A 27,415-nucleotide genomic window follows, 5' to 3' on the forward strand; every position below is an offset into this window, starting at 1 on the left:
AACAATGAATTCTGAATTATACCAGCAAATTCTAAAGGAAAATGTCAGAACATCTGTCCATGAACTGAATCTCAAGAGAAGGTGGGTCATGCAGCAAGACAACAACCCTAAGCACTCAAGTTGTTCTACCAAAGAATGGTTAAAGAAGAATAAATTTAATATTTTGGAATGGCCAAGTCAAAGTCCTGACCTTAATCCAATGGAAATGTTGTGGAAGGACCTGAAGCGAGCAGTTCATATAAGGAAACCCACCAACATCCCAGAGTTAAAGCTGTTCTGTACGGAGGAATGGGCTAAAATTCCTCCAAGCCGGTGTGCAGGATTGATCAACAGTTACCGGAAACATTTAGTTGCAGTTATTGCTGCACAAGGGGGTCACACCAGATACTGAAAGCAAAGGTTCACATACTTTTGCCACTCACAGATATGTAATATTGGATCATTTTCCTCAATAAATACATAACCAAGTATAATATTTTTGTCTCATTTGTTTAACTGGGTTCTCTTTATCTACTTTTAGGACTTGTGTGAAAACCTGATGATGTTTTAGGTCATATTTATGCAGAAATGTAGAAAATTCTAAAGGGTTCACAAACTTTCAAGCACCACTGTATACGGGAACATGTCTATTTCCTTTTTATTCCCATGATTAATGTCAAGTCACTTTGATTACTTTTCATTTTTATCAACTTCCTTTCACTTTTAATCTCATCAATATCAAGTCAGATTACTTATTCAGTTCTGACTGATTTACTTCAGAAGATGACGGTTTCGGTTCCAACAGTGTTTCGTTTCTTTTTGCGAATATATCGTGAAATGTTCATTGCATATTCGGAACATGGTGTTTTGGGTGGATGACAACCCTGATTTCATGTTTTGAGCGATAGTTTGTGAGGTTACAACACCCCGACAGCCCCTCAATACCTAGTGACATGGGCTGCTCGATATTCCATCGCGGCATCGATAATTAATTCGCGTATACGCAGAATGCTTGTCAACAAAGATGGCGGCACCCATCGAAGCAAACTTTGACCATAAATACAGTCAAAATATTGAATTATCAAGCGATAATTGGCCTCAAAATGTACCGAACACCAGCAAAATATCATGAACCCTTATAGATTCACACGTTTCGAACCGCACCCATGCTAAAATCGTATGAATCCCATATAAACTGAATAGACGGTCGTAGCCTCGTAGTGCTACTGTCAAAAACATAGTGACTACGCACGAATCGTAGTGATTGGCATCTCTGCATTTCCTATACTTGATCAACTTAAATATTCCTTTTGTTTTATTTTCTTCATAACAAGCAATGACTATTTACCCATATTTGGAAAGGTTGGAGTCTTCTTTCAGCTGCTCCCGTTAGGGGCCGCCACAGCAGATCATCCTTCCCGTTTTTGATTTGGCATAGTTTTTTTTTTTGTTTACACCAGATGCCCTTCCTGACGCAGCCCTCCCCAATCTATCCAGCTTTGGGACTGGCGCCAAGTATGCACTGGCTTGTGCAACCCCAGTGGCTGGGTATTTGACTTAGCCTGCATATGTCTTTGGACTGTGGCGGAAACCTACGCAGACACGGGGCGAACATGCAAACTCCACGCTGAAAGGCCCCCATCAGCCGTGAGCGTCAAACCTGGAACCTTCTTGCTGTGAGGCGACAGTGCTAACCACTACACCACCGTGCCTATTAACGAAAATAGTCCTTTAATTTAAAAAGTTGTTCATAACAAATAGGCCTTTTCTTAAACTTTTATGAACATTTGTACTGCCTGCATTTGCTTCTCTTTTCTTCAGCTTTCAGCAGTCTGTAAAAAGAGAGCTCTGATTTTTTTTTTTTTGTTAAATCTATTTGTACAGTTAATCACACAACAGCTCTTTCCCATTTCCGATCTGTTTTTGTTTTCTGGGCATTAGAGCTGTGTTACTTCCGCCTACAGTCAAGTCCCGTGCATTCCCATTCCCACTATTGCACATTACTGCTGTCTGAACATCGCAGTTACAGCTAGAGAAAACTGAGTGTTTACACAGCCTGGTAATAATCGTGATTCTTTTTTTTTATTATGATTTATAAACGTCATTACATCATATCAATGGCATTTAGCAGACGCGTTTATCCAGAGCAATGTACAACATACCCAGAGGAGCCTGGGGAGCAGTTGGGAGCCTTGCTTCAGCCATTCCTGCTTGTCCAGGGATTCAAACAGGCAACCTTTTGGTCCCAAAGCTGCTTCTCTAACCATTAGTCCATGGCTTCACACATTTGTACCATGGTTCATTGTCACATAATATACTATGCAGTATTGCACTAATTACAGTTTGTTTTTCTGTCTCAGCACGCCATTTTTCTTGTTCATCTTATAACGACACTGTCATAAATATTGACTTGGTAAGAGATTTTATGGAAAGGTTATTCTCAAAAACGTCTCTCTCCAAAAGAAGAAGAATCAGGCTCCCTTGTTTCCATTTGTTTTTGGAATAATCTTTGCAACCAGTGGACGAACTGATGAGATTTTGGAAGTGATTCAAGCTCACGACAAGGTCAAGTGTCTGAAATAGTTTCACTTCAAATAGCTTCCTTCCTGTTTGGGATAAAGGAAGGATGTTGGGTGGGTATCTGAGATTTCCAAGCCGTCAGTCAGTCCATTAGTAGGAAATTCTTGGTAGTGCCAAGAATCTCAAAAATACACTACCGTTCAAAAGTATGGGGTCACTTTGAAATGTCCTTATTTTTGAAAGAAAAGCACTGTTCTTTTCAATGAAGATCACTTTAAACTAATCAGAAATGCACTCTATACATTGCTAATGTGGTAAATGACTATTCTAGCTGCAAATGTCTGGTTTTTGGTGCAATATCTCCATAGGTGTATAGAGGCCCATTTCCAGCAACTCTCACTCCAGTGTTCTAATGGTACAATGTGTTTGCTCATTGCCTCAGAAGGCTAATGGATGATTAGAAAACCCTTGTACAATCATGTTAGCATAGCTGAAAACAGTTTAGCTCTTTAGAGAAGCTATAAAACTGACCTTCCTTTGAGTAGATTGAGTTTCTGGAGCATCACATTTGTGGGGTCGATTAAATGCTCAAAATGGCCAGAAAAATGTCTCGACTATATTTTCTATTCATTTTACAACTTATGGTGGTAAATAAAAGTGTGACACTTCATGGAAAACACAAAATTGTCTGGGTGACCCCAAACTTTTGAACGGTAGTGTAAGTGGGTAAATATAGGATTCCTATGGAATTTGTACAGAGCTTGCCAACATTAGATGAGACTGCATTCTGCCATAAATCCAAATGTGGTCAAGGTGTATTTTAAGGGTATTTGAGGCAAACAAATAAGTAAAAAGAAGGACTAGACTTGCTAATGCTGGTGGCATCTCCATTGACACCATTGGCTTTGAGGTCAACATTTTTTTTAATGGATGTTAATTGTTGATTAATAACATGATACAGTGAAACTATTACATTTTTACACTGTTACAATACCGTCAACTTTTCAAACCATAACAACCCTAAAGTTCTAGTCTATTCTACAGATGCCTTGATGACGAACTTTAATAATACATTTTAGTAGCAATGGAGAAAATTATAATTCATATTTAGAATTAACAAGTATTTTTTTCGCGGTCCGGTTACCATCAAATCCCGCGCTCTGATTGGCTGGCGAGCGGGTCCGTATCCTACGATACGGACCCCAGTTATGGACCTCTGGCGACTCGCTCGTTCACAACAAACATGGTAGCATTTTTTGTCAACATTTATCTAAGATTTATTTATAAGATTATCAAAAATCTTACATTTTTGCCAGTGTTTCTCAGGAGAATAGCCTTAATTTTACAGCATGGATAGAGATGACAGTCTTCACAGTGAAAGCGAGTTTTACTACCCTGAGGAAGAAGGCAAAATGTAGTTTTTTCCTGCCATGGAAGTGCACTTGTATACCGAGGAGAAAGCAATTTGCATTACAGCAGTGAAGGAGGATTCAAAATGGCGGCTCGTGCTCTCGTTTTCTGTTAGAATTTGGTAAAGAAAAAAATAACTATATTATTTACCAGCTTAAGGTCAGTCCATATGGTGACGTACTGTGACCTCGGCCCAGAGGGCTTCGCTCAGTACTTTCAAGACCTCGGTCACGGTATTTCACCATACGGACCTCCCAGCTGGTAAATAACATTTATTTTGATCAGAGTTGTCTTGTAGCCGGATCTACCATCAGAACCGCTGTTTTAGGAAAACGAATCAACACTTCGTGACCGATCAGAACGGAGAATTCAACAGTGCTGTGGTATAACCGTAATTATTCTATCCACATTCACGGGATATGAGCAATTGTGTGCTCTGATTGGTACTCTACTACTAGGATATCATCTCATATACCGTGAGTAGAATAAAACAAAATGGCAGAGCATGTTGCTGAACCAACCGAGGACGAAATAAAAACTCTACTCGAAAACAAAAACCCAAAAAATAAAAAAGCAACAAAATATGGAAGAAAAAATATTTCATGGTAAGAACGTTGGTTTTTTTTCAAGAATTATCATCATTATAGCATTTTTCACAAATTGCTCCCGTCATTGCGCTGGTTTGTTTAAGCATTAAAATTTGTTGAATTTTTTTAGACTGGTTCAAAAGCTCAAAGAAGTTTGAAAATTACAAGGAAGAATTAAATAAATGTCTAAAGCCGTTTTGTAGAAAGCCGACACCTTCTACAACAAAACAAAAAGCACTCAGGTCAATTTGTGCAGCCAACCATCGATAGGTTAAGAAGTGCGGCTAAGCGGAAATTATTTTGTTGGACGTTTTGTATAAAGTTTTTATTTAAGGCCCGGTCCCACTGCACTTACGGATGCAAAGAGGATGTAAAACGTAAAAAAAATCTTTGCCATCCGTTGGAAAACGCTATGCATCCGTTGTGTACTCATTGCATACGTGCTTCATACGCTCTACCCATCGAGCATCCGTCCACTGTGATTTCATCCGCGCAAAAAGTTTTGAGCTGCACAAAACTTTTAGAACGGATGAACTTTCCGCCGTGTACGATGTAAATCCGCGACATATACGAGCAACAAACGTTCTATGTCCGTTATCATCCGTTAAACGTCTGGTGTATCCTCTCTGCATCCTCTGGGCATCCTCGCAACTCACATCCGCTGCAGCTGAAAACGGAAAGAGGGAGGAAAGATAAGGTACATGAAACGTCTAGAGTATGTAGAAGGACACCTAGCGGACAATCGATATTTTGTATAAAAGGGGGGAGAAAATCATCTGGATCTCAGTACGAGTCGAACAGCCATGGTGTTGATACAAGATGTAGTAGAGATGTATCAATGTAGCCTTCTTCAAAAACGAGATGTAGTAGAGATGTATCGATGTAGCTGCCAGCACGTCTTTCCGCTTTATGCTGACGGCGTGCGTGCTGCATCCCTTTATATCCGCGGAGCAGACGCAATTCATACCCCCCGCATGCGCAGTGAACGGTCTGCATCCGATATACATCCGCGCAACATCCCCTTTGTTTCCGTTAGGCGTACGTGATGCATCCCCTTCATCCGCTATGCATCCGCTCTTTCTGCTATGCGTCCGCTTCTCAGTTATCACCGGTAACCCCTTCGGAGCTGTCATCCACTTCCATCCGCTTGGCTTCCTATGAACATGCGTTTAACATCCCCGCTATATACTACCCACGTCCGTTCTTTTCCGTTCTGTTTTTGCAAATTTTTGCCAATTTTGTCCATTTCTGGAGCGGATGAAAACGGATAGAGCCACCCCCGAAATTTTGCTCGTCCGCTGTGTCCTTTTTGCATACGTTTTGTGTCTATCGGCCAGTGGGACCGGGCCTTTATCGGATTTGTAAAAAATACAAATAAAAATGCTGCGTTTCTCAAAATCCAGTGAACGTGGATAGAATAAAGTTATTCCACTCAATCAGCTCATGTACGACTCGATTTCATGGAATAACTTAATTACGGACTGAACAATAAATTATAATGCATGCGCGATTTATTTTCAGCGATGATCACCAAGTAAAAACTGTCGGTTATTAAAGTTAACAAATCCACAATATCCAGTGTCAACGAACTTCTATCTCTCAGAGTAACCAGAGCATCACGTTACCAGTTTTCACTTGGCTGACACACAACATGACCAAAAGTTTGTTCACACGTGACCATTACACCCATAGGTCCTTATTGAACATTGCATTCCAGATCCATTCCCCTTTGCTGTCATTATAATGGTGCGTTCATGTGCTATGGGAATTATGGTAAATACCAAACGCCGACATGGAAAGCACACATGAACGCCCCCTCTTGTGGTATTTTCCACTCGGCAACTCGTAGAAAATTTTGATACACGAGTTGCCGAGATGAGGTGAACTTTAACCTTTTTAACATGGCGGCGAGCGGTACAAGACACTTGAATGGTAAGCATTGTACGCTACTAAAGTTTTTTTTTTTTTTACTAGTACTAGTGGGTAGTTTTTGGTGTCTATGCAATGTTGCGTCATTAACAAGTGTAATATAATACGTTAGAAATCCGTTTCCTTTAAAAATGTGTTGTTATGGTTTGTTTTTACCTCTCCAGAGCAGAAGCTATTGCTAACGATAGCTAACTAACTATTGCTAACTAGCAGTCCGTGTCCTTTGTCAACAACAACAAAAGCATGTGAACACAACACACTGGTAAATACCACTTCCCAACTGGAAAACATCATCTTCCCATAGCACATGAACGCAGCATAACCTCCACTCTTCTGGGAAGGATCTCCATTCGATTTTGAGTGTGGCTGTGGATATTTGCGTTCATTCAGCCACTTAATGAGATCAGGCAGCGATGTTGGCTAAAGACGCCTGGGGTTGAGATCATTTGGGTTGAGGTTCATTGGGATTGAGGTCAGTGCTTTGTGCAGGACACTGGAAGTTCTACATCAAACTTGGCAAACCGCATCTTCATGACCTTGGGCCTTTGAGTTCCAGTGAAAGGAAAGTGTAAATCTACAGCATACAGAGCCAGCCATTCTCGACACTCGTGTGCTTCCATCTCTGGAACAATAGTTTGGTGAAGACGACTCACGGACAGATCGGATTGTCAGGCGTCGACAAAGTTTTGGCCACAAAGTGCATCTGGAGCTGCACAGACAGCTGTATGATGGATGAACTGCTCGCTCAGCTCAATTCCTTGCCTGGAGTTTATTAATAAAAGAGAGTCATAATTATCGTCCTACCATGGAGACATCTGTGTGTCGAGCTGTTCTCAGTCTGATGAACAGACCTCCATTTTACAATTTTCATTGAAACAAAAAGAAAAAAAGAATTACCAGGACAGACCCCAGCTGGCCTGGGCTTACATTTGTCACTCCAGTGATGAGGTTTTATGTAGATGGATGAAGAAAAATAACAGCAAAGGGAATAACCTTGCCTTGCTTTGCCATTAGTAAAAATAACATCTGAGGCCTCAAAAAAAAAGCCTCGAACAAAATCACACACCACGCCGAAAATCCAAAACTCATTCATGTGTAATTTTCACTATAGGAGCACATGGATAGTTCTTGTACTGTATGCTCAGGAAAATAACGGCCTTAGAGAGGAGTGTTGGTGTTTTGACACACGAGAGCTAGTTATTACCTCAATATCATGCACGACAAGCTACAAAGTTGTTGAAGATATGATTTCGATAATGGAAGAGATGGAAACTAGTGTAATGTTCCAGTGGAACACCACGAGTCAGATCGGAGACCACATGAGCTCCACTCCTGTACCGCAGAAGGAAATAGCAGTTGTCCTGAGAACAGCAGATTGTTGCATAAAGCCCCATGCTGCCTGACAGAGAGCAGGATTACTGAAACCAAAATCATTACAACACAGGCTCCACTACTCCCACTAGACTCCTCCTCAGCCGTCCAACATGGGTTGTTTTTTTTTTTTTTGGGTGCTCTTATGTCGGCAGATCAAGATCGTTTTTCTGAGTGTTGCATGTCTGTGATTTCAGTCTCATAGTCTGATATTTGTATATTGAACAATTATCCCACGAAATCGAGTCGTACGCGAGATGATAGCCGACGAGCCGGCTAAAAATAACTCGTTCTATCCACGCTTACTGCAGGCTTTCGTCTAAACGGGGGAACAGGGGCGCTGCGCCCTCTTACTCTCGGCGTGCGCCCCCTTACCAACTCCGTGAAAACATCCCAGCAACACTACGTGACAATGTCTGATCATCAAATACGTTATAATTGCTCCAAAAATATTCCAATCATAGTAGATACACTGCCAGACGGTGCAAAAACAATCCGAATTGGCGTTTTCCAGACTGAGGTGCCATGTTGTTTACTTGTCGCGGCTGCTCTCGCGAGATTTGACATGGGTTACTACAAGGTCAGCTGACTTGTAGAGCGAGATCTCTCGAGACTGAATGACCTTTCACCCACCGGCGTGGGAGCTTTTGACAGAAGTAGTTCGCGAGTTGTTTTTGTTGACACTTGGGCATTTAAAGATGTCATCCCGCGGCACGAAGCGGAAGAAAGCCAAAGACTGTCCGGGGCAGAAGAAGATTACTTCTTTCTTTTTCAATGTTGACAGACAATTTGCTACAATTTCCCTCTCAGATAGCCTCAGAATGTCCCATTGGAGCATTTTTCAAAGGCTTTGCACGGCGGGGGGGGGGACAACCGGCACCATCTCCCCCCCCCCGCTTCGCTCCCTCGCCATGGTGAGCGCCCTCATACTAAATTTTTCTAGAAAAAACCCTGCTTATGGGGCGGCACGGTGGTGTAGTGGTTAGCGCTGTCGCCTCACAGCAAGAAGGTCCTGGGTTCGAGCCCCGTGGCCGGCGAGGGCCTTTCTGTGCGGAGTTTGCATGTTCTCCCCGTGTCCGCGTGGGTTTCCTCCGGGTGCTCCGGTTTCCCCCACAGTCCAAAGACATGCAGGTTAGGTTAACTGGTGACTCTAAATTGACCGTAGGTGTGAATGTGAGTGTGAATGGTTGTCTGTGTCTATGTGTCAGCCCTGTGATGACCTGGCGACTTGTCCAGGGTGTACCCCGCCTTTCGCCCGTAGTCAGCTGGGATAGGCTCCAGCTTGCCTGCGACCCTGTAGAACAGGATAAAGCGGCTACAGATAATGAGATGAGATGAGAAACCCTGCTTACTGGATTTTGAGAAACATAGCATTATTTTTTAATTTTTGCAAATCTGACCAATAAAACCTTTATGCAAAACGTCCGACAAAATTTCTGCTTAGTCGGACTTCTTAAAAACCTACCGATGGCTGCACGACTTGACTTTAGTGTTGTTTTTTTTTGTAGAAAGTGCCGTCTTGCTGTCGTGCCGAGGTATAGACATTTATATCTTCAGACATTTATTTAATTCTTTCTTGGACACTTCAGGTATATAATTTTCAAACTTGTTTGAGCTTTTGAACCAGTCTTTAAAAAAAAAAAATTTTTAATGCTTAAAGAATGTAAATGAACCGGTGAAATAACAGGAGCGATTTGTGAAAAATGCTATAATAATTCTTGGAAAAAAAAAATTGTTGCTTTTCTTTTTTTGAGGAGGTTTGTTTTCAAGTAGGAGTTTTTATTTCGTCCTCGGTTGGTTCGGCAACACGCACTGCCATTTTGTTTTTCTCTACTCATGGTACATCAGCTGATAGCCTAGTAGTAGAGCAGCCAATCAGAGCGCTCAATTGCTCTTATCCAGTGAATGTAGATAGAATAAAAAAAGGAATATAGAAATATAATAATGGCTCTGCAGGGATGAACAACAGACTCGTGAAATCGTGTGCAGTACATCAGCATCCCCTAACCATCACTGTCTGAAGAAAGCCTGTGGCTTTATCATGGTTAGAAATGCTCACGTTTTGAAAAATCATAAAAACTACGCATACAGTACCAGTCAAACACTTAGACATGCTTTCTAAAATCCATGGCTTTTTTTTGTTATTTTTAGTAATTAAAAGACACTTCATGTCTTAAAGTAATGATCGATGTCGTTTCGCTTTACTTAGTCGAGTGGTTCTTGATGGATATGGATTACGACAGCTGTTGAATTGGGCTATTTACGAAAAGGCTATTTTTATTATTTACAACTCCGATTCCAAAAAAGTTGGGACAAAGTACAAATTGTAAATAAAAACGGAATGCAATAATTTACAAATCTCAAAAACTGATATTGTATTCACAATAGAACACAGACAACATATCAGATGTCGAAAGTGAGACATTTTGAAATTTCATGCCAAATATTGGCTCATTTGAAATTTCATGACAGCAACACATCTCAAAAAAGTTGGGACAGGGGCAATAAGAGGCTGGAAAAGTTAAACGTACAAAAAAGGAACAGCTGGAGGACCAAATTGCAACTCATTAGGTCAATTGGCAATAGGTCATTAACATGACTGGGTATAAAAAGAGCATCTTGGAGTGGCAGCGGCTCTCAGAAGTAAAGATGGGAAGAGGATCACCAATCCCCCTAATTCTGCGCCAACAAATAGTGGAGCAATATCAGAAAGGAGTTCGACAGTGTAAAATTGCAAAGAGTTTGAACATATCATCATCTACAGTGCATAATATCATCAAAAGATTCAGAGAACCTGGAAGAATCTCTGTGCGTAAGGGTCAAGGCCAGAAAACCATACTGGGTGCCCGTGATCTTCGGGCCCTTAGACGGCACTGCATCACATACAGGCATGCTTCTGTATTGGAAATCACAAAATGGGCTCAGGAATATTTCCAGAGAACATTATCTGTGAACACAATTCACCGTGCCATCCGCCGTTGCCAGCTAAAACTCTATAGTTCAAAGAAGAAGCCGTATCTAAACACGATCCAGAAGCACGGACGTCTTCTCTGGGCCAAGGCTCATTTAAAATGGACTGTGGCAAAGTGGAAAACTGTTCTGTGGTCAAACGAATCAAAATTTGAAGTTCTTTATGGAAATCAGGGACGCCATGTCATTCGGACTAAAGAGGAGAAGGACGACCCAAGTTGTTATCAGCGCTCAGTTCAGAAGCCTGCATCTCTGATGGTATGGGGTTGCATTAGTGCGTGTGGCATGGGCAGCTTACACATCTGGAAAGACACCATCAATGCTGAAAGGTATATCCAGGTTCTAGAGCAGCATATGCTCCCATCCAGACGACGTCTCTTTCAGGGAAGACCTTGTATTTTCCAACATGGCAATGCCAAACCACATACTGCATCAATTACAGCATCATGGCTGCGTAGAAGAAGGGTCCGGGTACTGAACTGGCCAGCCTGCAGTCCAGATCTTTCACTCATAGAAAACATTTGGCGCATCATAAAACGGAAGATACGACAAAAAAGACCTAAGACAGTTGAGCAGCTAGAATCCTACATTAGACAAGAATGGGTTAACATTCCTATCCCTAAACTTGAGCAACTTGTCTCCTCAGTCCCCAGACGTTTACAGACTGTTGTAAAGAGAAAAGGGGATGTCTCACAGTGGTAAACATGGCCTTGTCCCAACTTTTTTGAGATGTGTTGTTGTCATGAAATTTAAAATCACCTAATTTTTCTCTTTAAATGATACATTTTCTCAGTTTAAACATTTGATATGTCATCTATGTTCTATTCTGAATAAAATATGGAATTTTGAAACTTCCACATCATTGCATTCCGTTTTATTTACAATTTGTACTTTGTCCCAACTTTTTCGGAATCGGGGTTGTACTATTTGATCTCAAACGCATTAAGGCGGCAAGAAACTCGTCCACTAATTACCTTTTGACAAGGCACAGCTGTGAATTGAAAAGCATTCCATCCAGGTGACGACCTCATGAAGCTGGTTAAGATGATGCCAATAGTGTGCAAAGCGTCATTGAGGTAAACGCTGGATACTTTGAAGAATCTAAAAATATTAACGCTCTTTTGTTTACCACATAATTCCATATCATAGTTTTGATGCCTTCAATATTGTTCTACAAATGTAGAATATATAAAATACAGAAAACTCTATGAATGAGTAGCATAGAAGTGTACAAACTTTTGACTCGTACTGCAGATGTGCTCGGTCATGAACAGCAGCAGAGATACTCATTGAATTCTTGAAAAGCGAAGAAGCAATAACGTGCTGCTTCACTTGATGAATATAATGGCCCTTCATGTTTGGTACCGCAAAGATATTCACAGCTTTATCTGTTTGGCAGCACGGACAAAGGAAGCAAAGATGAATCAGAGAACATTTTTGTTGCTCTGTTCTAAAGTCAGACAACGCAGGCGATTAAGGTAGGATATTGGGGGGGGGGGGGGGGGGGGGGGGGGGAGATAAAAATAAATAAATAAAACTTTGTTGATCTGAAAGTAGCAGATTTCATATATGCGCAATTCATGAATAATCACAAGTGTAGTAGACAAATCAAAAACATATTAGCTAGTTCACTGGGCAGGTCAACGCTCCAGTATGCTGCCCATACTGTCCCATCCGTCCATTATCTCTAGCCGCTTTATCCTGTTCTACAGGGTTGCAGGCAAGCTGGAGCCTATCCCAGCTGACTACGGGCGAAAGGCGGGGTACACCCTGGACAAGTCGCCAGGTCATCACAGGGCTGACACACAGACACAGACAACCATTCACATTCACACCTACGGTCAATTTAGAGTCACCAGTTAACCTAACCTGCATGTCTTTGGACTGTGGGGGAAACCGGAGCACACGGAGGAAACCCACGCGGACACGGGGAGAACATGCAAACTCCACACAGATAGGCCCTTGCCGGCCCCTGGGCTTGAACCCAGGACCCTCTTGCTGTGAGGCGACAGCGCTAACCACTACACCACCCACCCATACTGTCCCATTAATTCTTAAAGGTGCCCTTCCACCAAAAACATTTAATACTGGCTCTTTTTGAAATACCATAGTTCACTCCGAGTTGTATATGCATGCTGCATGTGAAAATGTAATTCTACTCCCATTCCCTGTATTAGCTTATGAAAGAATAGTCGGAAAAACGAGCGGATCAGAAAAAGCCATACGAAGTTACGTCACTTCGAAAATTAGTATTCATGGCCTTGCCCACCTTGGCTTGCGAGCGCCCTCGGGAAGAAAGCGCGAGGAGAGAGACGTAATTCACTCCGCATCAGTTTTGTTTCTAACGGCGGCTCCAGCCCGACTTTGCACACTCGTAACTCAGGCAGGGGAGGTCCCAGCCTCCCCAGACTAAGCAGCCAGCAGCCTCTGCCCTCTGCCCAACGAAAAAGAGTGCTCCCTGGGCGGGCTAGCTCCGCGCCACAGGACGTAATTCGCCCCGAGGCGCGGCGCGGTGCTCTGCATCAGTTTCGTTTCAACGGTGGCTCCAGCCCGACTTTGCACGCTCGTAACTCGGGCAGGGGAGGTCCCAGCCTCCCCAGACTTGGCAGCCAGCGACCCCTACCCTCTCCCGAACGAACCAGCGCTGCCAGGGCCCGTCAGCTCCCAGCCAGGGGACGTTATTTCCCCCCACACCCCCCGAGGCGAGCTCCACTCCGTGCCTCGTGCCTTGAGAGCCGCTGCCGCAAGGAGTATTCAAATAAATAAATAAATGAATGAATGAATGAATCCCTCCCAGTCGCGCACACACAAGCGTTCTGGTTGGGGAGAGAGCTCCCTTCCTCTGCTCTCCCTCTCCTCTTATAGGGCGCGGTCACCGGGGAAGACACACAAACACGTTAATTCCCGTCAGGTGCAGTGATTCTGCCACTTAACTTCCCTGACTCCGCCCTCCATTCACAGACCAACGCTCGGCCACGCCCCCGCTGCCACACCTACATTGTTATTGGTCAAAACATCGATGTCGAGAACATAATAGCCAATCGAAACAGTTTTTACAAAGACACCCACATACGCTTGTTCTGACCCACTGGAGGTAGCGTCACAGTGCTGTTAGCCAATCAGAGGTAACACGTTTACTGACTGCTGTTAGCCAATCAGAGGTAACATCATGAATATTAACGAGTAAGAGCTGAAATCCTGTCGTTCTGTCACCACCCACTCCTCCACCAAACTAGAACAGCCTGAAACAGGAGAACCACAGCATTTTTTTTCACCAAAACCGGCTCACAGGGCATTCATTCATACTAGAGACGACCACCACAATTAATGAAAAAAAAAAAACGATGCAAGGGGACCTTTAACCAGAACGGCATACAACCTAGCCAGAGCAGCCTGGGGGGGTGCAGTTGGGGGTTAGGTGACTTGCTCAAGGGCGCTTCAGGGAATCAGACCAGTGACCTTTTGATCCCAAAGCTGCAGTTGGTTGCTCAAAGGCACTTCAGCTGTTCCTGCTAGTCCAGGGAATTGAACCGGCAACCTTTTGGTTCCAAAGTTGCAGTCAGGTGCCTTGCTCAAGGGCACTTCAGCCGTTCCTGCTGGTCTAGGGAATCGAACCAGCAACCTTTTGGTCCCAACGTTGCAGTCAGCAATTAGGTGCCTTGCTCAAGGGCACTTCAGCCATTCCTGCTGGTCCAGGGAATTGAACCAGCAACCTTTTGATCCCAAAGCTGCAGTCAGGGGTTAAGTGCCTTGCCTAAACCTTAACCATGCTGAAGTGAACTTCAGCTGTTCCTGCTTGTCCTGGGAATTGAACCAGTGACCTTTTGGTTCCAAAGCTGCAGGTCCCTTGCTCAAGGGCACTTGAGCTGTTCCTGCTGGTTCAGGGAATCGAACCAGCAACCTTTTGGTCCCAAAGCTGCTTTGCTAACCATTAAGCCACTTGTTATAACTCGTCCCATGTTATAGGTGCCTGGATGTCTAATTAACTAAGCCAAAATGTCATAGCTAATATAAATGCAGTGAAGTTATAGTTAGCTAGTTAACTAATTCAGTAAGGGAAATTAACTTGTTTATGAACTCCAAGAAATGAAACAACGGTCTAGCTTATCCTGTCCTCATAAATATGTTTTGATGCAGATTACATTTGACAAAAATTGACATTCCGGCTACGCGCTGCGGTGTTCCGTTTTCGATTCGCAGCTAAAAATATTTTTGAGCCTGGCTACCATCATTATTATCTCCTGAAATGTTTGACATATTGTGCTGTTAGGTGAGTTACATGACAACTTTGCGTTGTTTGGTTTTATTAACGTTTTTACAAACCTGCATACTCCTGAAATATCAAACCCTGGTCACGCTAATTAATCCGCAGAGTAAAAATGGTTCAACCATCAAAAACCCCTCTTGCTCTTTAGCTGAAACGTGCTGATTTGTCCATCCAGGCTGTGGTCCTCCATACATATGATTGTACTTGGACATCATATTAGGCCACAACAAAAAAACAAACGTCTATCATAAGGCTAATAAAATTAATGGAACATTAACAATGTGTATTTATTAATTCATGAAAGTGGGTGTAAAAAGCAATAAACGAGATCATGAGAGATTTTCCATGAATCGGTTTGACCAAGTTCAGTTTATTCTGTACTTTATCAGATAAACCATGAATGTGCCAATTTATAGGTATACAGTTACTGACTAATCACCATTACGTACAATTGATCACCCTTAATATATTTTCTTGACCAATCAATAGAAAGGAAGCACGGCTAACCAGATATTAATTGGGTGTCGACCATTCTCCGAACAGCAGAGGATGATGGGAGTTTTAAACACCTCAATGTCACCGCTGCACTGAGAAACATTCTGCCAACCAAAAATATCCAGATGACAGCAGTGCTGCGGTCAGAAACTGACACTGATGAGCTGGAGGATGAGTAACACACTAGGCATGGAAAAAGATGCGCTCTAGTCACTAACTGCACACCTACAAGGTGGACCAACAAGGACTGCGAGTGTCTGCCAACACTGTTCAGCCTTATACACTCGTACCAGAACCACACACACTACTACAGTATTATGTAATAACACACTCATTGACTAGTCAACTAATTGACTAACAGATTCACTAGTTCCAGGGTGGCACAGAAACGACGTCCATCATTACTTTAAGACATGAAGTGTCTTAATTAATAAAAATAAAATAAAATAAAATTAAAAACCCACTGAACTAGGTGTGTTCATGTAAACATCCATTCAGCTAAGGATGCGACAACAGCCCAATGCAGATACAGGATACAGGTCAGGAGCTTCAGATAACGTTTAGATACTCAAACATTCGAATGGGGAAGAAATGCGATCTCGGACACTCTGACATGGTTATTGGTGCCAGACCAAGTATTGAGTATTTTATTAACGACTGATCTCCTGGGATTTTCACACAATGGTACTCAGAATGATGCCAAAAACAAAAAACAGCGAGTGAGTAGTGATTTAGAGGAGAATGGCTAGACTGGTTTGAGCTGCAGTAACTCAAACTAGATAGAAGTCACAATGATTTTCACTAGCTGATCTGAACAAACAAAAAAAAAAAAGAGTCCTCTGAGAGGGCGGCACAGTAGTTAGCACTGTTGCCTCACAGCAAGAAGGTTCTGGGTTCGAGCCCAGCGGCCGACGAGGGCCTTTCTGTGCGGAGTTTGCATGTTCTCCCTGTGTCCGCGTGGGTTTCCTCCGGGTGCTCCGGTTTTCCCCACAGTCCAAAGACATACAGGTTAGGTTAACTGGTGACTCTAAATTGACCGTAGGTGTGAATGTGAGTGTGAATGGTTGTCTGTGTCTATGTGTCAGCCCTGTGATGACCTGGCGACTTGTCCAGGGTGTACCCCGCCTTTTGCCTGTAGTCAGCTGGGATAGGCTCCAGCTTGCCTGCGACCCTGTAGAACAGGATAAAGCGGCTACAGATAATGGATGGATGACCTGAACAAAATAAAAGAGTGCTCTAAGAGGGTGGTGTAGTGGTTAGCATTGTCACCTCACAGCAAGAAGGTTCTGGGTTTGAACCCAGCAGCCGATGGGGGCCTTTCTGTGTGGAGTTTGCATGTTCTCCCCATGTCTGCGTAGGTTTCCTCTGGGTGCTCCGGTTCCCCCCACTCCAAAGAGTAGTTGGTTAGGCTAATTGGTGGCTCTAAATTGACCGTAGGTGCGAGGGTGAAGTACCCTGCCTCTCGCCCATAGTCAGTTGGGATAGGTTCCACCTTGCCTGCGACCCTGTACAGGATAAGCAGTTACGGATAATGGATGGATGGAGTGCACAATATCCCCTGCTACGATACAGTGTATTGCAAAATGCATATTACTGTCCTACAACAAAGCCTTTTGCTAGTTTTCATGAAATTCCTCCAAAAATTGTGAGACGAGCTGATTTCAGAAGGCGAGAACCCTTTCCGGGACGGACGGACAGACAGACGGACTTCGTCACAACGTAATCCCCTTTCGGCCAGTGGGGGATAAAAATTGATTGAAAAATAAAATCCTGTTTCTTATGGATTATTCCGGTTCAGTGATCCAGATCAGCACCAAAAGTCATAGCAACTTAATTCAGCCCTGAGGTGGTATTCATGTGAAATTTGGTGGTGATTGGTTGAAAACTGATGGAGAAACAGCGTCCTAAAAAAACGTTAGGAGAATAAGAAGATAGTAGAAAGATCCTGAGTAAGAGGAACAACTTGCGCTCCCGCAAATTAATAGCAGAGCTCCAGCGGAGCCCCATACCTAAGAAGAAATAGTAAACCCATCGAGTCGATTTTTTGTGGTTTGTCCTTGTACCACCAGTCATACACACCGCCTAGTGGCCAGTGTTATAGTAATTGCCAGTCATACACACTGCCTCGTGGCCAGTGTTATAGTAATTGCCAGTCATACACACCGCCTAGTGGCCAGTGTTAGTAATTACCAGTCATACACACCGCCTAGTGGTCAGTGTTAGTAATTACCAGTCATACACACCGCCTAGTGGCCAGCGTTAGTAATTACCAGTCATACACACTGCCTCGTGGCCAGTGTTAGTAATTACCAGTCATACACACCGCCTCGTGGCCAGTGCTAGCTAGTAAAGAAAGAAAACAAAAGAGACTGGCTACAATACAAGAAAATTCTACAACCCAGAAACAGATGGGAGCTCCGCTTTTAGGCAGTGCCTAAATCTATATATTAAGCACTCTTTACAACCATGTTGAGCAGAAAAACACCTTCGAATGCACAACACGTCAAACCTGGAGGTTGATGGGCTACAAGAGCAGAACACCACACTGGGTTCTGTTCGGTCAGAACAGGAATCTGAGGATACAAAGGACACTGGTTCACCAAAAGTGTACAGTTGAACATCTGCAAAACAGCAGGCAATTTTTTTGGGGGTGAATCTGGCCTCCTGGCCTGTATCAGACACCTGTACTCACCTAAGCTGCCAAAACAAATAGCGGCATCCCTGAAGCTCATGAAGATCTTCAATGATGATGATGATGATGATGCAAATCTCACGCAGTTAAAATGGGCAAGATCTTATTCAAACAATACATTTGTAAATAAAACGGTGCATGTGGCATTACATTATGGTTTTTTTTCCCCCCCTTTTAAGGTTTTTTGCCTTGGGTAAAAATGTCAAATTCTTATTATATTTAGCCATGTACCAGTAAGACTTATGAATTTGTGGAAAATAAAAATAGCGAAACTGATGGACATGGCCCAAGGTGACACCGAGTATCCTGAGTTTTGAAAGGAGACGTCCTTTATTTTTGACGCACAGCCCTTGCTTTCTGAGATTCATTGTTCACTAAGTAAGCATCCCTCAGAAAGGCATGCAACACAGTCTATTAACATTTAATGGACATGCTTTCACCGTAGAAATTTGTGGAGCCACAGTCCTGCGCTCCCGTGTCTCTGTTCCAAGAATAGAAACATGCGGCGAGATGGACCAAAGCTATTTACAGTCCTGCAGATATCTGTTGCTGAATCTGGCCCTCCGAGGGCCATCCATCCACATCGTATGGAATGGCTCGTGCACGACTTCCCCCACACACGCTGATTAAACCGTTTTCTACAACCAGCTTAATTCTGCAGCAAAGCTGTTTTATTAATAGGCCTCTCAGATGATAATCGTTCGTGGGGAAGGAATGAGACAGCCAACATCACAGCTGCCACACACGTGTGACAATCTGAAACGTGGTTGGAAATTCAAACTGTATGTCATGTACGATTCACAAATATGAGTAATAGGATCGCTCTTCCCACACTGCATATCTCAGCTCATGTGTAACAGAGCAAATCGGGTCAGCATTACGACTGCAACACTCCAGACGCTAAATGCTGGTTTGTGGCATAGTCAGTCATTGTGGAGAGAAAACAGGGTCTGCAATTTAAATTTGGGACAATCGGGCTCTGAATAGTTAGTCTGGTTAACACCAGACCATATCACAAGTGAAATATGGTCTGGAATCCGCCTATTGAATTTCTCGTAGGGGAGGTGTGGTTTACAATTGTCAACGGCCGTTTATTGGACGTTGCGAATGTCTATCATTTGGCGTATACGTAGCCCATGGCCAATCATGGCAGTTGTACCTGGTGACGTAGTTAGAGCGACAAAGAAGACAAAGAGGTGAAGAAGAGAAGGAAAGAGAAAGAGAAGGCAAAACAAAACTGTTCTTTTTTTTTTTAAAACAAACTTTCGCTCTAAACTACTCAGAACAGTGTCTAAAGCTTGATCGAAAGTTTGGTTCGTATCGCTCGCCGCCATGTTACATGTGATCCGTAAACAGTCCCAAATAAACTACAAGCTTCCGTTTGTCGAGTAGTACGCGTCACCGTCTTTCCACCCCTCCCCACTCTCTGATTGGCTCCCTAACTCAGGCGAGCCTTTAGACCATAGTTTCCATGCTGTCTTTTCAGATCGGAACGATTGTGCAAAGCAGCATGGGATTTCCCAGGCTACTGAATAGTCACTATACTTAAAGAAATGATAATAACAACTAGATAGATACTGTGACTAAAGGTCACAGGGATTTGTGCTAGCTCTTACAAACTAGGATGTCTGGTCACCGTACCCTATAGATCAAGAACAGTAAGAGATAGAGAATGAGAATTTGTGAAGGAAAAAAAAAAGCCTGTTTTTCATGGATCATCCCGGTTCGGTGATCCAGATCAGCACCAAAAGTCATAGCAACGTAATTTAGCCCTGAGGTATTCTTCATGTGAAATTTGGTGATGATTGGTTGAAAACTGAGGGAGAAATAGTGTCCTAAAAAAAAATGTTAGGAGGATAATAATAAGAAGACGATCCTGAGTGACAGTGGCAATTTGCGCTACCGCTGCTAGCGCAAATTAATAATAATAATACGTACAGAGAACTTTGCATGCACATGGTAGCTCAAAGGGTGGAACGATGAAGTCTTAAAAAACTTAAAATATAAATAAATGTAACAAAAAGCACAGAGTAAAATCAAAGAGGATAGGAAAATAAGGACACAAATAATAAAAAGAAAACAAAATCGAATAAAATAAATTCATTTTTGAGGGGCACTCGGTAGAGCGCATACCTCCGCCAAGCCACAGATTATCAACACTTGATCCAAGGATAATACTAAAGCTGTCCACCAAATTTCATCCAAATCCGTTCGCTACTTTTAGGAGTTACGTTGGGAACAGATTTTAAAAAATAAATAAATACAAAATCCTGGATCTGCATACACATCTAGATTTGCATCAAAAGTTGTTCCTTGGCCCATGGCTCACCTTTCGTCCAAATTTCATCCAAATCCGCTCACTACTTTTTGAGTTACGTTGGGAACAAATCAAATCAAATCAAGTTTATTTGTATAGCGCTTTTAACAATAAACATTGTCGCAAAGCAGCTTTACAGAATTTGAACGACTTAAAACATGAGCTAATTTTATCCCTAATCTATCCCCAATGAGCAAGCCTGTGGCGATGGTGGCAAGGAAAAACTCCCTCAGACGACATGAGGAAGAAACCTCGAGAGGAACCAGACTCAAAAGGGAACCCATCCTCATTTGGGCAACAGACAGCCTGACTATAATATTAACAGTTTTAACCCTCAACTGTCCTCATAGGGCCGTCCTTCACAGGAGCGGTGCGATAAAACTCCGACCAGACACAGGGCACCAGGATGGATCAAACAAACAAAAGGAGGCGAAAACATAACACAGTTGGTGGAGGTAATAATTAAGATAAAATGAAACTCTCCATACAAAACAAATGGAAATGACTTGAATTCATTGAGAATTTAAAGCACAGCTGATCAAATCAAGCTGCTTGCTTGATAGCCGAGATCAAAACACGCTTTTACACACACATCCACCTCCAATGCAACACTTCTTTTCTTTTCACCTTTGCATTTCCATTTGTACATTTTCTTACGTAGATGAAAATATCAGTTATTATATTAGTATATCCTAATATACTGCATGTCCAGTATTTCTCAGTGGCGCTCCTCCACGAATTTTACTCCGCGGTTTTTTCCATGTGGTCACCTGTACAAACGACGAGTAAAAGACTCTGACTTTGATCAGATGCTCGGTGAAGATGCTTTTCTTCCCCCGGTCGAACAGTTTAAGGTCATTCGTCGAGGGAAACCTCTCCCAAACACAGTGTTGCCAATAATCCTGCCATTCTTTTACACTAACAGAGACAGAACTAGAAGGGCATTCAGTAGAGTTCATACCTCCACCGAGCCACATATTATCAACATCAAAATCAAATCACTCGAACCTAAAGCTGTCCACCAAAGTTCATCCAAATCTGTTCAATACTTTTTGAGTTACATTAGGAACAGACAATTAAATCCTGGCTCCACATACATATCCGGATTTGCATCAAAATCTAAATCAATTGTTTCTTGGCCCATGACTCACCCTTCCTCCAAATTTCATCCAAATGCATTCATTAATTTTTGAGTTACATTGGAAACAAACAAACGGACGTGAAAATATAACCTCCAACAACAAAGTTGGCAGAGATAACCAGAGATATTTCCTTGTGCATTTGCACATCTGGCTTTGGTCATCCTAGGGAATATTCCAGCACGGACAGTGTTTCATTGTAACACGGTGTTGCAGGGTAAACCAAGTCCCGTAAATTCAAATCAGGTCCACACAAATAAACGTGGCCCGGTGTAAACAAATTCATAAAAGGAGTCCAGGCCGTACAAACCTTAATCAATTCCACTGATGGATAATTCATTCATTTTCTATATTGCAGGTTGCAAATGAGCTGGAGCCAATCCTTGTGCAAGAGGTGTACAATGTGACGCCAATCTATCCCAGGGACAGACAGATATTCACATTCACACACACACACACGCACAACTGGCAATTTCAAGTAGCCAGTTGACCTCATCACCGCAAGCTGGCCTAGGGGTCCACGTGTCCGCCTCTTGTGGTCGGGTCATACCAAAGACCATCATCATAAAAAATGGTACCTACCGCCATCATGGTGAGGCGCTGCAATACAGATGCGAGTAGGGAATCAAACTCTTGTGGTTACCATAAGACCACTACTAACCCTAGCTGTATAATAGGCGAGAGACCAAGGGTAAAGAAACAGAGATTGGCACCACCCAATGCGACTCAAGAGCTGGTTAGTACTGGGACCTGGGAAGATCAGGTCTTGGCATGAGATGGCCTTTGACCTCAGCATGTCTTTACACTGTAGGAAGAAACCGAAGCACCCTGAGGAAACCCACACTGAGGGAAAAAAAAAACCCCACAGTTGACCAGCAGGTTCGAACCCAGAACCTGTTTGCTGTAGGGTGACTGTGCTAACCACTGCACCACCTGACGTGTACTGGAAGAATTAATTTGTGGCAATGTGGCTTTTGTGCACACAGCTGTGTTTTTAGTTTAAATCATGTTGAAGAAGTACAGGATTCTTCTTCTTCGGCACGCTGGTGTAGTGGTTAGCACTGTCGCCTCACAGCAAGAAGGTTCCGGGTTCGAACCCAGCGGCCGGCTTTCTGTGTGGAGTTTGCATGCTCTCCCCGTGTCTGCGTGGGTTTCCCCACAGTCCAAAGACATGCAGTTAGGTTAACGTGGGGCGGCCTTGAGCTCAAGTGCCCTTGAGTAAGGTACCTAACCCCTGACTGCTCCCCGGGCGCTCTAGTGTGGCTGCCCACTGCTCTGGGTGTGTCAGATGGGTTAAATGCAGAGGATTAATTTCACTGTGGTTGAAGTGTGCATGTGACAAATACAGGTTTCTTCTTCGTCGCCCAGCACTGCAACCAGGTCAGGGTCCATGTGGACCCTAGTGAGCCGCATCATACTAACTGAAGCATGTAGTTTTACACCGCCACAACCCTTCCATTTCAGATACACACACCACCAGAGACTCAGATTGTTGGCACGCCTGCGTCTAAGATGCACTATTTTGAATAATGAACGCATTGTCGAGAGGGGCAGGGGCCAATATGGACGCGAGCATTTTATACCCTATTTGGAACGTTTCGTGGCGTATTACTTGACTTCATGGTCTCATCTCATCTCATTATCTCTAGCCGCTTTATCCTTCTACAGGGTCGCAGGCAAGCTGGAGCCTATCCCAGCTGACTACGGGCGAAAGGCGGGGTACACCCTGGACAAGTCGCCAGGTCATCACAGGGCTGACACATAGACACAGACAACCATTCACACTCACATTCACACCTACGGTCAATTTAGAGTCACCAGTTAACCTAACCTGCATGTCTTTGGACTGTGGGGGAAACCGGAGCACCCGGAGGAAACCCACGCGGACACGGGGAGAACATGCAAACTCCACACAGAAAGGCCCTCGCCGGCCACGGGGCTCGAACCCAGGACCTTCTTGCTGTGAGGCGACAGCGCTAACCACTACACCACCGTGCCGCCCCGACTTCATGGTCTCAATATCGAAAATCTTGCACAAATATGCAACTTCCAACATAATTATCTGGATATTCAACAGATTTCAGCATCGGATGAATTTGTTTTGACCGCCGCCATATTGAATATACGTCGGACCCGTTCGGACCTGTTCGTGTATTTACGCTGCCCCGTTTGTAGCGTCCCAAGCGAGTAAAACCTGATCCAAGTCTTTCGCTAGGTGGCGTCTTGCGGTCCATGTACGAATATTCGAAAGAGACAAGAAAACATGGATAAGAAAAAAAAGAAAAATACATCTATTTTGTCATTCTTCGGCAGAAAGAGAGTACATTCACCTGAAAAAACTGATACCCAAGGTAATTAGTCATACTAGATTTACAACAACTACTGCAATATCAACTACTACAACAGCAACCACTACTACTAAGGAGGAGATAATACAGATGTGATATATAGTGGCCTGTGGTTGAATTCCAAAATATTGCCACTGATTAAACAATATCTCAATATATTTGGTTGAAGCATTGATTTTTGTCATCTGCATTGCTTCATATGGCTTCTAATACCAAAAAAAAACCAGAATTGAGAAGAAAAAAAACAGCCCCTGGGCTGCCCCAGCTGTTCATTGGGCTCACTAGGTTCGCTTCAACTGAAGGATAATCACTGGGCCCCCCCATTGTAGAAATGGGCCCGTTTTTTTCCCAGGAGGGGCCCTTTGACCCGCAAAACAATCTGAGTCTCTGATACCCCTTTTCCACCAAATCAGTTCCAGAGCTGATTCGGGGCCAGTGCTGGTGCTGGTTCACAACTTGTTCAACTTGCGAGCCAGCTGAGAACCAGTTTGCTTTTCCATAGCTCGGGGTGCTAAGGGAAGCCATGTCATTACATCACTGTATACGTCAGTTACGTCGCTGCGTTTGCATAAACCTTGGCGCGAACATCGAAGCAAAAACAACATGGAGAAGAAGAAGCAGCAGCAACAACAACAATAATAATGGATGACTTCGTGTTTGTACAGCTGCTGCTTCTCGTCGCTTAAAAATGGCGACCTTTCGCGGTCTTGTTGGTCTTAACAACTCCGCCCCCCTGCTGACGTAAGCGGGTCTTTCCTCTGGCCCAGAAAAGAGTTGGTGCTAGCCTGGAACCGTTTTTTCTGGCCCCAGAGCCAGTTCTTTGTCAGTGGAAACAGAAAACCTGGTTCCAAACTAAGCACTGGCCCCGAACCAGCCCTGGAACTGCTTTGGTGGAAAAGGGGCATGATACACACCTCATCTCATTATCTCTAGCCGCTTTATCCTGTTCTACAGGGTCGCAGGCAAGCTGGAGCCTATCCCAGCTGACTACGGCCGAAAGGCAGGGTACACCCTGGACAAGTCGCCAGGTCATCACAGGGCTGACACAGACAACCATTCACACTCACATTCACACCTACGGTCAATTTAGGTGGGGTTTACATTAGACCGTATCAGCGGATCATCAGATTAACGTTTTTAAAAACGATTAGCGTGCACACAGCAACGCCAATACACGATTCGCGTGCACACAGCAACGCCAATACACGGATACGCTAATCACATGACTAATTCGGCACGTAAGTTGAAATGTGTCAGTGCGGCTCATCGCTTCCTCCTCAGCGGCTGCGCTCCAAATCACTCCGCCCTGAACAGCGAGTGCCCTCTGGAGGGTGCGCACTCCGGCCCTGCGCAGCTCACAGAGCGCGCAAGTGTAGTGCACGAGCAGTGATTCGGGACTGAGCCGCTGTGCGCAAGTCACTTACCACTTGCAAGTGGAAGGATGGCAAGCCTAAAGACAATCATAACTACACAATGGGCAGTATTTGCATCAGTATTTGCAGTATTTTCATACTTTTATACTCTTTAATGAAAGGTGATACAAGGCGGAAGTCCACGCCGTTTTTCAGCAGTCGCGTCACATGACCAACGCCAGCGAATCAGGAAGGTGGATGTCACAGTGACGTTGTCCAATGACGACGCCAGCTAGAGCTCAGCACAGCGTATCCGCGTATTCTCAATGTTTACACAGCACCGGACCTGACACGATCTGGATTGAATACGTGGACCCTGGCGGATTCCCGTTTCCCGGCGTTTTAATGTAAACGGACAGTGCATCCGCGAAGAAAACGAGACAGATACGGTCTAATGTAAACTTGGCCTTAGAGTCACCAGTTAACCTAACCTGCATGTCTTTGGACTGTGGGGGAAACCGGAGCACCCGGAGGAAACCCACACGGACACGGGGAGAACATGCAAACTCCGCACAGAAAGGCCCTCATCGGCCACGGGGCTCGAACCCAGACCTTCTTGCTGTGAGGCGACAGCGCTAACCACTACACCACCGTGCCGCCCCCATGACACACACTTGTGAGCAATTTAGAGTAGGTGGTTAAACTGACCGCATGTCTTTGGGGGAAACCGGAGCACAGAAAGGCAACAGTGCTAATGACTACATTATCTCTCTGGCCCTGATTAACTTGGTATAATGGGTTAATCTTGCACTAAGAAGAAGAAGTCAAGTGTTTAAAGATGCAAAAAAAAATGCATAAGATCTGATGGAAAGAAGAAAATCCTGCACACAATGCAAATCAGTGAAGATGCAGGATAGCAAAGATGATGGTACAGCAATCTCCTATGGAGTCCAGGAAGATGCTCTCTCTCTCTCTCTCCTCTCTCTCTCTCTGTTCTTTTTTTTTTGTTTCTTCTTGCTAGAAAGCATCTCTAATCCTTACCGTTTTGAGACGACACATATTGCAGCATGACATTTCCGAGAAAGACAGCAGTCACGATCATTGTCGCACACATTGCTGGAGGAGAATATTTTGGAGGAGGATGTGAGCGGATCTTCTAGGACGCGTGAAGAAGAGGAGGAGGAGGATATGCGCAAACGCGACCGCAGATGAGGGTCAAAAACACCCGGTCCGGACGTCCGACTTGCAAATTAAGCGGCGTTTTCAAGCAATAAAGCAGCGACGGCTCCGCATAAAAGCTGCTCATGGAAGCGGCTAGAGAGCCATTTAAAGTCGGGTCGCAGTCACGGCATCGCAGAGCAACACACGCTTTCGGATGTCAGTCAGTCGGTGTGTGCGCGCGCGCGTCCCGACTCCTTTGCTTTAACACTAGGGAGACTTGAGCGCCTCAACTCTGCGCGCATTTTACGCAGACCGACCTGCGCGTAAATCAGATTGCCCTGGGTTTGATTATTTCTTTGTAATATTATACACACACACGTATGTATGTATATATATGTATATATATTCCCCTCCCCTTTCTTCTTCTCCTTTTCAGCATCCAAATATTAATTCCATCATCATATTCCTTGCAGTAAAATATCAACCATTTCATAAAATTACTTTCCAGTTCATTAAAACATAGACTCAGTGGAAATGTGTTGCACTGAAAAGCAACCCAGCACATGATTATAGTGGGATCAAGATCAAGGTGACCCTGTTGGACTGCACACACACACACACACATGTTGTCCATCCTGTGGTCTCTACATGACCTGAAAGTGACTAATGAGCTGTGATGGAATAATAAAAGGAGGGGGGGAATTAATAAAAACACTTAAATTGGTGAAAATTTAAAAGCATTGCTTTCTTTCTGTCATGGCTCCAATTTTTCGTGCATCATAAGTTTTACATTCGTAACCCGCCATCTGTTGGACAAGTATAAGTATTGCACTTTTGAAACAAATTTGTTGATTTTTTTTTTTTTTTTTTATGAGAAA

The 27,415-nt window shown here is 43.7% G+C and overlaps 1 protein-coding gene across 1 annotated transcript in view; it reads right to left on the reverse strand.

Moving 5' to 3' along the window:
- nptnb (neuroplastin b) overlaps nt 1–26,754 on the reverse strand; it is a 130,660-nt gene extending 103,906 nt beyond the window's left edge. Inside the window, 3 exon segments of the mRNA XM_060923326.1 lie at nt 26,418–26,508; nt 26,510–26,605; nt 26,608–26,754. Coding sequence (XP_060779309.1) covers nt 26,418–26,508; nt 26,510–26,605; nt 26,608–26,682 — 262 coding nt within the window. The 5' untranslated portion in view covers nt 26,683–26,754.
- Between the last annotated feature and the right edge of the window lie 661 nt (nt 26,755–27,415).

This window comes from Neoarius graeffei, chromosome 6 (genome assembly GCF_027579695.1).
Source record: "Neoarius graeffei isolate fNeoGra1 chromosome 6, fNeoGra1.pri, whole genome shotgun sequence".
Lineage (NCBI taxonomy): Eukaryota > Metazoa > Chordata > Actinopteri > Siluriformes > Ariidae > Neoarius > Neoarius graeffei.